Source organism: Zalophus californianus, chromosome 5, assembly GCF_009762305.2.
Source record: "Zalophus californianus isolate mZalCal1 chromosome 5, mZalCal1.pri.v2, whole genome shotgun sequence".
In the NCBI taxonomy this organism is placed as follows: Eukaryota; Metazoa; Chordata; class Mammalia; order Carnivora; family Otariidae; genus Zalophus; species Zalophus californianus.
Genome location: NC_045599.1, coordinates 69,477,646 through 69,491,904, shown reverse-complemented (window position 1 = coordinate 69,491,904; position 14,259 = coordinate 69,477,646). Strand labels below are relative to the sequence as shown.

Here is a 14,259-nt window from a genome sequence, read left to right as displayed (position 1 = left end):
TTTAATCCCTAATTGCTAGAATAATCCTTAAAAACACCCCTTTCATACTGCACCTTTTTGGACTGACTCCATCAGTGTCTCCCCACGGTTCTCAGGCAATATGAAACTGCCTCATCTGTGGTCGGCAGATCTATTTCTTCATGCACAGGGGCAGGCCTCACAGAAATGGAATTCCCCAGGTCCATCATAGCCCCCATGCCTTGATTTTTGCTGTTTTCCCTTCCCAGAATGTGTCACATTCTAAGTCCTCACATCTTATACATCCTTCAACAACCGGGTCAATTCCATTTGCTCCGTGGAGACCTTCCAGCCGAGTCTCCCCCACCCCAAGTCCACAGCTTATGGAGTACTATAGAGTATACAAGAGAAGAGATCCACGTACATACTTGGTTCTTACAGTGAGGTTACTGTTTTAGACTGTTATGTACATACTTTCTGTGTGCATATCTTGCCTGGAATTTCCCATTGCACAATCTCAAAACTGTGCATATGGAAGATGAGTTCAAAGTGGTTGAGTTTATGGATAAATGATGATCCTCACCTGGGATAAGCAGGGTTTGCTGAGATTTTTGTTTTAATTTCACTACTGGACAACTTAATGGGCACCAGTCATGAATGTAATATTATTTTGGCCATTAAGACTCAAATAGATTAATCAATTCTACTTAAGTGTATATTTGTATCTGTGTGCAGAATGCTCTTCATTCATGTTCACCAAATTAATCCCTACATGAAGAAAAGGCACAATCAAATACAGAATTTTTTTGTATGAGAAATAAAAATAGAAGCCTTACATACTGAATACCATTTAAGTGGGGGCACTTTCAAGCTCTTTAGAGGAAAGAAGGAATTGGGAGGGGCTGGCTACACTTTCTAGTGGTTTATTTTATGTCCAAAAACAACATTGAGCAGCTCTGCCAAGTATGAAATGCTATGAGAAAGACCAAAATAAAAGCCTAGACTGTACTCTGAGTCGTCCATTAGTTTGCTTGTCTAAGTACCTTTCCTTTTCTTAGTAACCCAGGGTTGGGGGACGGGAGGGAGGATGAAGTCTTTCTTTCAAGAAAGAAAGACAGGTGTTTGTAAGTAGTTTCAAAGGCAGTGACACTTTAAATGAAAGTAAAAATTTGATTAATGGCATTTCTGAAATAATTTTTCATAGTAAGGAAAATAGGTTGACAGTGTGGGTTTAGTAATAATAACAGCAGCCGCAGGATTGGCAGCAACAGCAACAACCAGATGTCCTTAGGTCATAACACGGTTAACCTAACCTCCTCACAAGCCCCGTCCAGAAACCCGCCCCAGACTTACTGGTTGTGTCCGAATTTTACTAAGATGCCGACACAAAGTGTAAGAAACACTTTTCTAACCTACTTATGTTTGCACTAACAAATAATCATAAATGTTCTACTGAATGATGACCCTTTGTGTTTCTCAAGTACCCAACTGTCAACGCAAGATCCAATTTTGATCCTTGTACTTAAATTCTTAAACACTTTCCTTTTGTAACGAAAGCAGAAATAACATAGGATACCCTGGTTACCAAGTGATGAACCAAAACTTCCAACCAATGTTCTGATTAGCTGACACTTGACAATTTCTGTCACACTCTGCTTCAACTGATAAAAATACACTTGTTAGATACATGTTTTCAGACTCTACACACACAGTGGCTTTCCTGAGCTGGTGGTCTCAACAAAATAGTGCCAAGCTGCAGGGAGAGAACCCAGGCCCTGCGGTAGCCAGAAGGAGCCTGTATTTGAAAGGTTACACATGGCTTCTGGCTGCATTCACATGTAGTCAATGATTCTCAGAATCTCAAAGATGCTAGAGATTCAAAGCTAACATGACACAGGCTGTAGATTAAAGCAGAATCTGCTGGCAGGAATATCTGAGCAGCATTCTACCTGGGAAACAAAATGACACGGCAAAATGACACCCCAAATGTTGCAGAATGAGAATATTGGGCAAACAATTGAGAGCCCAACCTCAGCTAACGACCAGAGAACAATCCTCTGAATTTTAAGGCAATTCCCTTGCCCTTTATTGAGGAGAAGGCCTGTGTAGTTAAAACCCCTGCACCTCCAATGGTCACCAAAAACTTAAATTTAAGTATTTAAAATTATCAGACATTTAGTGTCATCTGAATTCAGATAATGTATAGACTGGCTGGTATATTTAATCATTTTTACATATATTTTTTTCTAGACAAATTTATTCTTCAGTTTCAAAATATGTGCTTAAGCCATATAAACAAACAAAAAACAGAGGGAAAAAGCCCCAAATATTTCCCTCTGTTAAGTTTACCAGCCAGAGTAAATGCACTTCTATCTTATCATCATGTTCTCTATGAGAAAATTTCTGTTCTTTTTTTAGATTTGGAGAATTGCTTTTCCTGACAGAGCCCCCAGAACTAAGAACCCTGAACTGCAAACTTGTCCTTTGTCCTAGTTGTTTACCAGCCTTATCAGGGCACACATGGGTTGGCAATGCGATTCTAAGATAAAAATTCCAAAGATATAATTAGATGTTTTTCTGAGAAATATCACCCAATACCATGAAAATTTGTTTGCTGCTTTTCACTTCATACTTGAAGTGAATGGTCTCACAATTTCTTGCCATTTAGTAATTTTCTTCTAGGTAAGTGAGAAATATTAACTTGGCACTGAAGAAAAATGCATACTTTTAAAAATAAACAATACTGAAAAGACAGATCTTATCTCAAAAACTTCTACCTGTGACATTTCAATGAACACATATTTCAGTATAAATAACACACTTGTTAAAAGTTATTCACAGCAAAAATACAATGATGAAAACAATATTATGCCCCTGAAATTAAATACAAGTGATAAAGCACAGAAAGATACATTCTAAGCTAGTGATGTACAAGCTTTCTTATAGCACCCTACATGTTTATTTAGTATAATTCCGAACAAAATGGATAAAAAAAATGATAAGAAGCTACAAATGTACATTTACTATGTTGCAGAAGAATACTCTCTAGCCCAGTCCAAGAAGTGTTATCTATAAAAACATTTCTCAAGTTTTTCTACTGAACTCCATTTTTGCCTGAGACTGAAAAACCATTTAAAAAAATCTTCTACTGCCACCTCCTGGTAATTTATAGTCAATGATTCTCAGAGATGCTAGAATGACAAACTACAGATTAAAGTAGAATCTTTTGACTTTTAAAACAGCAATAATCTTTAGATTCTTGTTTACCTTCCTCCCATTCATAGATTATATATAATACATTTTATAATAAATTATGAATATATAAGTATACATTTTTACATATGTTTCTAGTAGAGAAGTAGAGCCAGAATCACATTTTCTTGACTCCTGACTGCCTTGCTCATTGATGACCCCCAGTGCTCTGAAAGGAAGCCAGAGATTATCACATTTCCATTCTTCCCTTTCCCACAAACGCCATTCAACCTAGTAAAGGTAAGCAATAAAGATTTAAAACTGAATGCTTTTGGCTGACCTGTATTTGCAACTCAAACACTCCAGGCCAGCTAGAGAAGTTTCATTCTTGGAGCCAAAGAAGGACAAGCCAAAAGTCTATTTCTGAAGGCTCCTCAAGAGGAAGCTCAGACTCTAAGGATGTCAACATAATGTTGATGGAGGATTTTAAATGAGAGATCCGAGGTTGGAACTGGAATACCCCCACTGGCAAGATTCCGTAACTGGAGATATAAACACAATTTTAAAATTCAGAAAGGGCGGGCCCAAGTTCCTGTAGTCAGCTTCATTTCTTTTTTTGGAGAGTCTGAGAATATTTAAAAAGCCTTTGCTATAAGATTTTCAGGGAAACAACTATTCTCTTTCATTTAGAGGGTATTTTAAAAAATCAAAGTAGATAGGTAAACCATTTTGAGGAAACAGTACTTTCTCTATCAACAATATACCAATTCTTCCTACCAAAATAAACTCTGGAAATGATTTTTTTAGTGATTTCATGTCACAAGCCACACATTATAGAATACTTCATGCCACATGGCTTCATCTATTCTAAAAATAAACTGAAAAACATGGATTTGACTAACCTTCTTCTCTAAAATTGATGGTAAGTACAATGTGGATCAGAAGGCAATGTCCTAACATATAAATCCTGGGTCCTTCTTTCACATCCTTAGACATGAGCAAATTTGTCTGCTAGGACACTGAAGAGTTGTCTGTAATTCTACAGTGCTATAATTAAGACTTGTACAAATTCTGCTGCCAAAAAATCACCAGAGTGGGTGGTGAATGCAGCCAAGTAAACTCTAATTATGGAAGGCGGGTTTTCTAAGATCTTACATACAAGAAGCAGAGACAAGATCAGACAGCTAAGATGGGTTACCAAGGCAATATAAATAGCTTCGTCAAATTCAATGCAAGCCCCCTTTTGGTAACAGCTGTTACCTCCCATAGCTCCTAGGTACTTTAAAAAACGCAACCTGGAATCCTCTGCTTGGAATCCGGCACTTAATTGTTCCCCCCAAAATAAAGTTATGAAATTTACACGTTGCCATTTTCACTCCTGGGACAAAAAAAAAGTCAGCAGAAATTATCTCAGATAATTTCCCATTTTATATTTCAGCTCCTCCACTAGTATTATTTTAAAAACTTCTGTTCAGAGTTCAATGAAATGCTTTCAGCATTCTGAAAGACAGTATGCAAATCCTAAGTGTACAGCACAATAAATTTACAGAAATTGAACATATGCATATAACCAGCAGCACCCAATCAAGAAATAGTACTTTTTGTACTCCAGAAGGGTCCCAACTACCTAGAAAAGGGGAAATTTTACTTTATAAAATAAATACAAAGTTCTCTCAATAATAATATTGTATAATGTATTCTTATTGTCTGGATCTGTAATTAACAGCCTTTAAGTAGAAGTGATTATGCTATTTCCCCTTTCCTTATATAAACATCTGTGCCCACCTTTCCCCTTATCAACACTGCATGAAATTCTCATTCAAGTCCTAGCTCAGACATCACCTCCTCTATGAAACCTCCTGGACCTTCACAGAAAAATAAATTAAGTCATCATCTACATTTACAGAATGGTTTGCAAATAGTCTGTGTTCACAATCATACACACACACACACACACACACACACACACACACACACATATACTGTCCATGTACCTCATAGACAGAAAAGGCATCCAATTTCATCTTTTGATCTGTCCTGTTTTTAAACTGTGCTTTAAACTTCATGCTAATGAATGACTACATGTTTCTCATGTTATTATCTTATGCAATTGACACCCGAGTAATTTTTCAGAAAAGAATGTTCCACCAAACTGTATTCTTAAATATTAAACAAAACAAAATACAGGCGACTCTTGAACATGGGTTTGAACTGTGCAGATCCACTTACATGTGGATTTTTTCAATAAGTACAGAAGAGTACTGTAAATGTCTTTTCCTTATGATTTTTAAGATATTTTCTTTTCTCTAGCTTGCTTTAGCATAAGAATGTGGCATTTAATATATATAACATACAAAATATATGATAACCAACTGTTTATATGATCTGTAAGGCTCAACAGTAGACTATTAGTAGTTACGTTTTGGGGGAGTCAAAAGTTATATGCAGATTTTTGACTGTATGGGGAGTGAGTGCCCCAACTCCCGTGGTTCAAGGGTCAACTGCATATTATCCAGATATTTTAAATATATATCATCTTAATGCCCTCCATATAAAAGGATTTGTAACAGAGCATATTTTATTCAAACAAATTAAAAACTATGCTAATTTTAATACATATACACTTTAGTCATATATTTAGCATATATAAGTTGAGAATATAATGCTTTGTGATAAGAAGCAGCTATTTTCTTGTAAGGGATGATATTACAGTACTTTTCTGGAGAAAAATATTCACAAAAGACTTTTTTCTTTTCTTACCATGCTCCTTCTCCATCCTTTGCTACAAAACTAAACAAGCTTACTTCAACTAAGTTGAAATTAAACTCTACTTATACATTCAGTTCAAGGACCATAGAAGAAATATGAACATCTCATGAAAGGTAGAAATTCCCGAGTTCAGGATCCTACCTGTGTACCTAAGCTGGCTGCCATCATGTGAGTCAGAAGTTTAGCTGCAAACATGGAGTACCTGGCACAGAAGATATGGGAAAGAACAGCCAGGCAAAGACCTGTAGGAACAAAAAAGTCCACGTGTGGTTTTACAGTCCATTAACACACAGTTGTACAGCAAAAATCTTTGGAAGGCCTGTAGCCTGCCTATGCTGCATAGCATGGTATCTCTGGCAACGATGATACTGCAATTTTAATCTACTCTATTTTACATGACATAAAATCTGCACACTTATCAACTAAGACCAAAGGACAACTTTAATTTTCAAATAGCCACATGTTCACTTCCTTAGTCAAAAGACTGCACAAATATAGCAGATTAATAATTTCATTAAACTTGGTTTTCTATGTTTCCGTTAGACAAGTTTTACCGTTTGAGAAAAGGATCAAATTCTAATCTAATTTTCTAAGAATAGGTGGCTTGGATAAATAGAGATATTTAGGGAGGTGAAGAAGATTTTTTAGGCATAAAACTGTAAATGGTACAACCAAAACTCAGGCTCAGTAATTACTCCCTTTTTATCTAGTAGGAATAGTTATGTAATTACGACAGTGGTAATTATGAATTTTAAGAGTTACCTTACACTACTGGGTGCCAAAACCAGGAACAAAATGTGTTTTTCCCCCTGAGATTACTTTTAACCTAAACATCCACATTTTTAAGTGGAGTAAACTATTCTTATTTTCTCTAAGAAAGAATTCACCTCTTTATACTACTTCAAGGCGATGATTAGAAACTCAGCACTAACACACAAATCTTTTATCTTGCAATTCGTATAAATTTCTTTTAATAACATGTTTTAAGTACAGAGTATATACATATATATTTTTTTAAGATCTATTTATTTGAGAGAGAGAGAGAGCAGGAGAGGGAGAGAGAATCTCAAGCAGACTCTGCACTGAGGGCAGAGCCCAAAGCAGGGATTGAACCCACCACCCTGAGATCATGACCTGAGCTGAAACCAAGAGTGGGCCACTAAACAGACTATGCCACCCAGGGGCCCCGAGTATATACATATTTTTCAAGTATTTCCTGTTCTAAAATTTAAATGTGCTGCAAATGGCAATCCATTTGCTTTTTCACGTAAGCCTTTAATCCCTCTCTTCCTTAATAGCCTTATTTTGTCTAAGAATTATCAAAATATAACAATTGGCATGTATATGCTGCTTTGCTATGTACTTTGCATGTATTATCTCATTTATCAATGCCTCCCTGACAAGGAGACACTGCATTTATTCAACATTTGCTCTCTCATTAGCTTCTCTGAAGCTATGGACCTAACTGCCTATTGACATAAGTGGATTGGGCATCTGCAAAGTGCCCACATGGGGTCTATCCCTAATATTCCTTACAGCAATGCCTCTCATAACTCCTTCTGGGAAAGGCTTTCCATATGTTTAGATTTTAATAAGTCAGACAAAGTTCCACACAGGAAGTGAGTCTTTGCATTAGTCAAGGCTTTTGGCCCAGAAATCTAAAGTAATCCATTTTTAGGATGGCTGTTCTAGGGTGATCTGGGACAGGTGTGTAGGTTTTGGGGCTGCCTCCAAAATCCACCCACACAGGTACACAGTATATCCAGAAACTGCAGAGTCATGCCTGACTTTGCACCTTTACTTAGGTAGTCTATAAACTCCTAAAGCTGATGCTCTGAACTCACCAAGGTACACTTTGAATTTCCTGTGATGATCAAAGCTAGTTTAAACTCAAGGTTTGGCTGGGGGGAGAGGGGGTATGTGTATAATATACTGATTCAAAAGCAAGGCCTTGCAAATTTTTGTCAGTATAGGCCACATGATCACAAATATGTGCTTAACTCTACATTTACTGTGGTAGATGGTAACAATGTGAGGCAAAGGGATTAGTGCTGGACAAAGGAGAAATATACATGACTCAACCGGTTTTTTTTCCTAGTTCACAAGAAGAGCTTATTCAAAGCCTTTTCCCTTAACTTGGTAATTCTCCATTATACTCACATTTCATGAGATAAATTTAGTACAGTTAAACTTGACCAGCTCAATAATATTTAATTAAGTATCTAAGCTTCAATTAAAATGCTAGCATGACACCTAGTGGTGGTCCTGGATTCAAAGCCAGTGGTGGGAAAATGGGCTAGATTCTATCAGCCTGTAACTATAATGCATGATAGTGATCTGGATGCATTTTTTTATTTAGGGGAGCAGGTGCTAAAAAACTCAAGCAGGCTGTTCCCTAGCCTCAGCTGGCCTTGGGAAAGATCCTGAATACCTTAGATTTAAGAAATAAATACTTCAGTTTCCAAGTTCTTAAAGCATTATATGCTAAGTACTTCCGTTTTATTTTCTTACCTGATAGCGAATAGCTGCATTTAGCATACATGATTTAAATCTACAAGTCCGTTTTTTTAAGTTGTAATAATTTTTTGATTTAAATTCCTTTAATAGAAATATGTAAATCACAGTGTACAAAATGTTGTTAACTATAAATAGAATTTTTTTTAAAAAAAATAAAGTATAACAATTCTAGGTATTACTTAAAGGTGTACTCTCAAGTTTTTAAAAAATTGACCCCATAATTTGACAATTATGTAGAAACAACAAGCAGCTGGGTGCCTGGGTGGCTCAGTCGTTAAGCGTCTGCCTTCAGCTCAGGTCATGATCCCAGGGTCCTGGGATCGAGTCCTGCATTGGGCTCCCTGCTCAGCCGGGAGCCTGCTTCTCACTTCTGCCTGCCGCTCCCTCTGCTTGTGCTCTCTCTCTCAAATAAATAAAATCTTTTTTTTAAAAGATTTTATTTATTTACTTGTCAGAAAGAGATAGCAAGAGCAGGAACACAGCAGGGGGAGTGGCAGAGGGAGAAGCAGACTCCCACTGAGCAGGGAGCCCGATGTAGGGCTTGATCCCAGGACCCTGGGATCATGACCTGAGCCAAAGGCAGATGCTTAACGACTGAGCCACCCAGGTGCCCCTCAAATAAATAAAATCTTTGAAAAAAAGAAAAGAAAAGAAACAACAAGCAGCCAACTGAATAATTTTCCTTTCCTTTTAAAGTAGGTTCCACACCCAGTGTGGAGCCCGATGTGGAGCCCAAACTCATGACTCTGAGATCAAGACCCGAGCCGAGATCAAGACCCGAGCCGAGATCAAGAGTCAGATGCTGACCCAACTGAGCCACCCAGGTGCCCCCCTTTATTTTTTTTTCCTAGCACAGTGTAGGTTATATACTCAGTTGGAAAAGAACAATTAATAAGTTCACTAACACAAATGACTTTTCTATATCATTAGAAAGTGAGGGGTAAGATAAACCACGCTTAACAAAACAACATTGGCAATCTTTGATTTAGATAAAAAACTCTAAAGAACTGCTAGATTCCTCTGCTATCATCAAACTGGATCATCAAAGATCTTACCTATCCACACAATATTTAAATGTGTGTATGTGTATCAACATACGTAATGTTTATATATGAATATGCATACCCAGCAAAATTATCTATTGACATCCCTTAAGAACAGGATATACTTTCCAAATTATTGCTTTGTCCACTAGCCAAATATTAATACTTTTTGCCATGAAATCTCTGAAAAATGTTCATAACTTTTGTATCTGTCTCTGTCTTCTCTACAGATAAATCTCAACAAAACCAAATGTTCACTACACATTAATTAAATCAGTTATTATGTTAAGCTTTCTTTTTTTCTATTTTCCCACCTAATGCTAGCTGTAACTGTTACTTTTTTTTTTTTTTTTTTACTTTTTGTTGTTCATCCTTATTGATTCCCACATTGCTGTCCCTCTCCTCTCAGCATGGTGCCTCCTGGTTACTGCTACTAATAAGCTAAAGGCAGGAAAACAAAATTGTCAAGCCTTAAAAGTTTTCTCTGTTGAACAAAAGTCAATATGAATCACCTTACAGAACACAAGGTCTGTGTACTGGGGGAAAGGATTTCTTCCAGAGGGATGCGGTTGCCAGGAGACCAGCCTCCAGAAAATCAGAGTGTTAACCCTGAGAGGTTCAATAGCCACACGTGGCTATCTACATTTTATTTAATTAAAATTAAATAGAATGAAAAATTCAGCTCCTCACTTGTTCCAGTCCTATTTCAGAGGCTCAATAACCAGATGTGGCTAGTGGCTACCATACTGGACAGGGCAGAACATTTCGATCATCGCAGCAAGATCTATTGGAGAGTGCTGTGTTAAACCGTCCTGAGTCAAAGCAAAAAAAGAGTATGTTGTATTTCATAATAATTTTTATTAGAAATGCTAAAATGAGATGGTTTAGGAGCTCAAAGTACGATGTTGACTTACATAGTCACAAGAACACCTAATTATTGGAGGATGTCAGATCAACAATGTACATTCATTTATTTATTAATGTAACAACTAGTTATTGAGAAACCACCATACATCAGTGGCTGTGTTGAGCAATGGAGACACAATGTTCAAAAAGGTAGTTACTTGCTACCCTACTGCCCTTGTGTCTATATTTCTAGCTGTATATTCTCCCAGACACAGACTGGTTTATGAAAGGTCAGAGGACATAATTCTGGGCAAAGAGATGTGCAGGAAAACATTCTAGGTGGTTTTCAGGAAACTGTTCATTGCTCTTAAAACATGATCCAAATAAGTGCCTTTCCTTTGGCAAGTCTAGATGTTGTGTGATGCAGTGAGCTGCAGCTAGCTCAAGACCATGTAGGGGCAAGACTAAGAAAACAAAATCTTCAAGGAGAGCAAGACAGAAAAATGAGAAGGGGGTGGGGTCCTGAGGACACCACTGAGGTAACAAATTCATCAACCTTGAACTAAATTTAAGAAATGTGAGCTGTCTTCTGTTACTTGCAGCCCACTTCATCCTAAATAATACACCTATATGTACAGAGAAACCCAACATTTTTATGCCATGTCAGAATTAAAACTAAGCTCTCTGACTTACAACCTGCAGTTATCTCTTCAATTGGCTTTAAAAAAATTCTTATACATTTTTTTCCTATTCTTCATGTTAATAACTACTCTCCCATTTGAAAGAATGAAGCTGTTTTGATATACCTTCCCCCATAATCATAATGGTTATTTTAGGACAATGATTACAGTGAATATAAACTTGATATTTTTGGAAGAAGGTGACACAAAATTTTAGAAGAATTTCTTACTTTAAAAAATAATTTGAAATGAATAGGTGACATCTGGTAAAAGTATTTTTTTTTTCCTGGAAAAACTATCAGAATCTCAGCTTGTAAAACATAAAAGGCATAACTAGAATAGTCTTGCAGTTTAATAAACCTTGGACAAAAGAATAAGCACCCCTCAGAGGACTTTGGATTATACTGATTTATTTATCCTGTAAGTCTTACTATTTAGCAATTTATGGGCAATTATTTTCTGTTACTTAACTGTAAAACTGACATTGTGTTGACATGTATACACTTAGTAATCCGTCAAGTAAATAAAGCCATTAGCCATTTATAAAAGGGAAAGCTTTAGTTTGACTAATGTGTTAAATGACTTCTCTACCGTGAAAGAACAAAAAAAGGACAAATGACATAAATGTGAGATCAGATCTCTGGTCCATCTCTAATCTCAGCTTAAAAGCCCTCCAAACAAGGAGACTCAGCCGCAAGTGCATCACATAAGACCTAGTTCACATATTGATATTAAAACTGAGATGGATTATGGAATGCTACATGGTCTTGTTCAGATCACAAGACCACAGGAATTGTATTTAAAGTCAAAATTGCAGTGATTCCAGTCCAATAGTCTCTATTAGTACAGCATCAACAGTTACAGGAAGCAAGGTAGGCTTCTTTGACATTATCCTCCAGATAGTCCCGTCTACCTCAAACCATGCTCGGTTCCTTAATAATTACACTATAAAATTATGGCATTATGGCACTATCATCAAAGGTTATTTTAAGTTGTATTTCTTCCAAATCACCTCTGAAAGTGAGTTTCACAGTGTTACACCAAGTGCACAGTTATGGTTCACTTGTCCTCTCTATCTTTTTAGCTTCAAAAGATAACCTTTGCTTAATTTCTTGGAATTTGGTAAGCCGGTTTACAATTTTAAAAGGCACAGGTATATACCTTCATCTTTCATTTTTCTAGGCTGAGAATTACTAAACTCTTTGGCCTGTGTGCCCATTTCACCCACTTTGATCATTTTCGTTGTTCCGCTTTAGTATAATAACCAGACCTGTAAACTAGAACTGTAACAGATACACACTGTGATCTATCCTGATTTAAATAAAAAGGTTTACGCTTTTTCACAACGGGTTTGCCGCCAGAACACAGGTGTCGTGAAAACCACCACTCAACCTAAACCAAAATGGGAAAGGAAAAGACTCACATCAACATCGTCGTCATTGGACATGTAGATTCAGGCAAGTCTACCACTATTGGTCATCTGATCTACAAATGTGGTGGGATTGACAAAAGAACTAGCGAAAAATTTGAGAAGGAGGCTGCTGAGATGGGAAAGGGCTCCTTCAAGTATGCCTGGGTCTTGGATAAACTGAAAGCTGAACGTGAAGGTGGTATCACCATTGATATCTCCCTGTGGAAATTCGAGACCAGCAAGTATTACGTGACCATCATTGATGCCCCAGGACACAGAGACTTTATCAAAAACATGATTACAGGCACATCTCAGGCTGACTGTGCTGTCCTGATTGTTGCTGTTGGTGTTGGTGAATTTGAAGACGGTATCTCCAAGAATGGGCAGACCCGTGAGCATGCCCTTCTGGCTTACACACTGGGTGTAAAACAACTAATTGTTGGTGTTAACAAGATGGATTCCACTGAGCCACCTTACAGCCAGAAGAGATACGAGGGAATCGTTAAGGAAGTCAGCACCTACATTAAGAAAATTGGCTACAACCCTGACACAGTAGCATTTGTGCCAATTTCTGGTTGGAACGGTGACAACATGCTGGAGCCAAGTGCTAACATGCCTTGGTTCAAGGGATGGAAAGTCATCCGTAAAGATGGGAATGCCAGTGGAACCACACTGCTTGAAGCTCTGGATTGCATCCTGCCACCAACTCGTCCAACTGACAAGCCCTTGCGTCTGCCTCTCCAGGACATCTACAAAATTGGTGGTATTGGTACTGTCCCTGTAGACCGAGTCGAGACTGGTGTTCTTAAACCTGGGATGGGGGTCACCTTTGCTCCAGTCAATGTTACAACTGAAGTAAAGTCTGTTGAAATGCACCATGAAGCTTTGAGTGAAGCTCTTCCTGGGGACAATGCGGGCTTCAGTGTCAAGAAAGTATCTGTCAAAGATGTTCGTCGTGGCAATGTGGCTGGTGACAGCAAAAATCACCCACCAATGGAAGCAGCTGGCTTCACGGCTCAGGTGATTATCCTGAACCATCCAGGCCAAATCAGTGCTGGATATGCACCTGTGCTGGATTGTCACACAGCTCACACTGCTTGCAAGTTTGCTGAGCTGAAGGAGAAGATAGATCGTCGATCTGGAAAAAAGCTGGAAGATGGTCCCAAGTTTTTGAAATCTGGTGATGCTGCCATTGTTGTTATGGCAAGCCTATGTGTGTTGAGAGCTTCTCTGACTCTCCTCCTCTAGGCCGTTTTGCTGTTCGTGACATGAGACAGACAGTTGCTGTGGGTGTCATCAAAGCAGTGGACAAGAAGGCAGCTGGAGCTGGCAAGGTCACCAAGTCTGCCCAGAAAGCTTAGAAGGCTAAATGAATATTATCCCCAATACCTGCCACCCCAGTCTTAATCAGTGGTGGAAGAATGGTCTCAGAACTGTTTGTGTCAATTGGCCATTTAAGTTTCATAGTAAAAGACTGGTTATTGATAACAATGCATCATAAAACCTTCAGAAGGAAAGGAGAATGTTTTGTGGACCATGGTTATTTTTGTGTGTGTGTGGCAGTTTTAAGTTATTAGTTTTTAAAATCAGTACTTTTTAATGGAAACAACTTGACCAAAAATCTGTCACAGAATTTTGAGACCCATTAAAACAAAAGTTTAATGAGAAAAAAATAAATAAATAAATAAAAAGGTTTACTTCCTAATTATGTTGCCACGTTTCATAAAAAAAAGCTGGTCAGATTGCTTCCAAATTCAGATGGATATCTGGTGTGATCTGACATAAATTATAAAATGTGTATGTAAGGGGCACCTGGCTGGCTCAGTCAGTAAAGGATGCAGCT

The 14,259-nt window shown here is 37.7% G+C and overlaps 1 protein-coding gene and 1 pseudogene across 2 annotated transcripts in view; one reads left to right on the top strand and one right to left on the bottom strand.

Moving 5' to 3' along the window:
* The window catches only part of ADGRV1 (adhesion G protein-coupled receptor V1), a 536,135-nt gene that overhangs the window by 280,220 nt on the left and 241,656 nt on the right, over positions 1-14,259 (bottom strand). For both annotated transcript variants that reach the window (XM_027605560.2, XM_027605561.2), the window contains one exon: positions 6,061-6,161. In XM_027605560.2, the coding sequence (XP_027461361.1) occupies positions 6,061-6,161 (101 nt within the window). The remainder of the gene's footprint in view (positions 1-6,060; positions 6,162-14,259) is intronic.
* Positions 12,356-13,789, top strand: LOC118356988 (annotated as a pseudogene).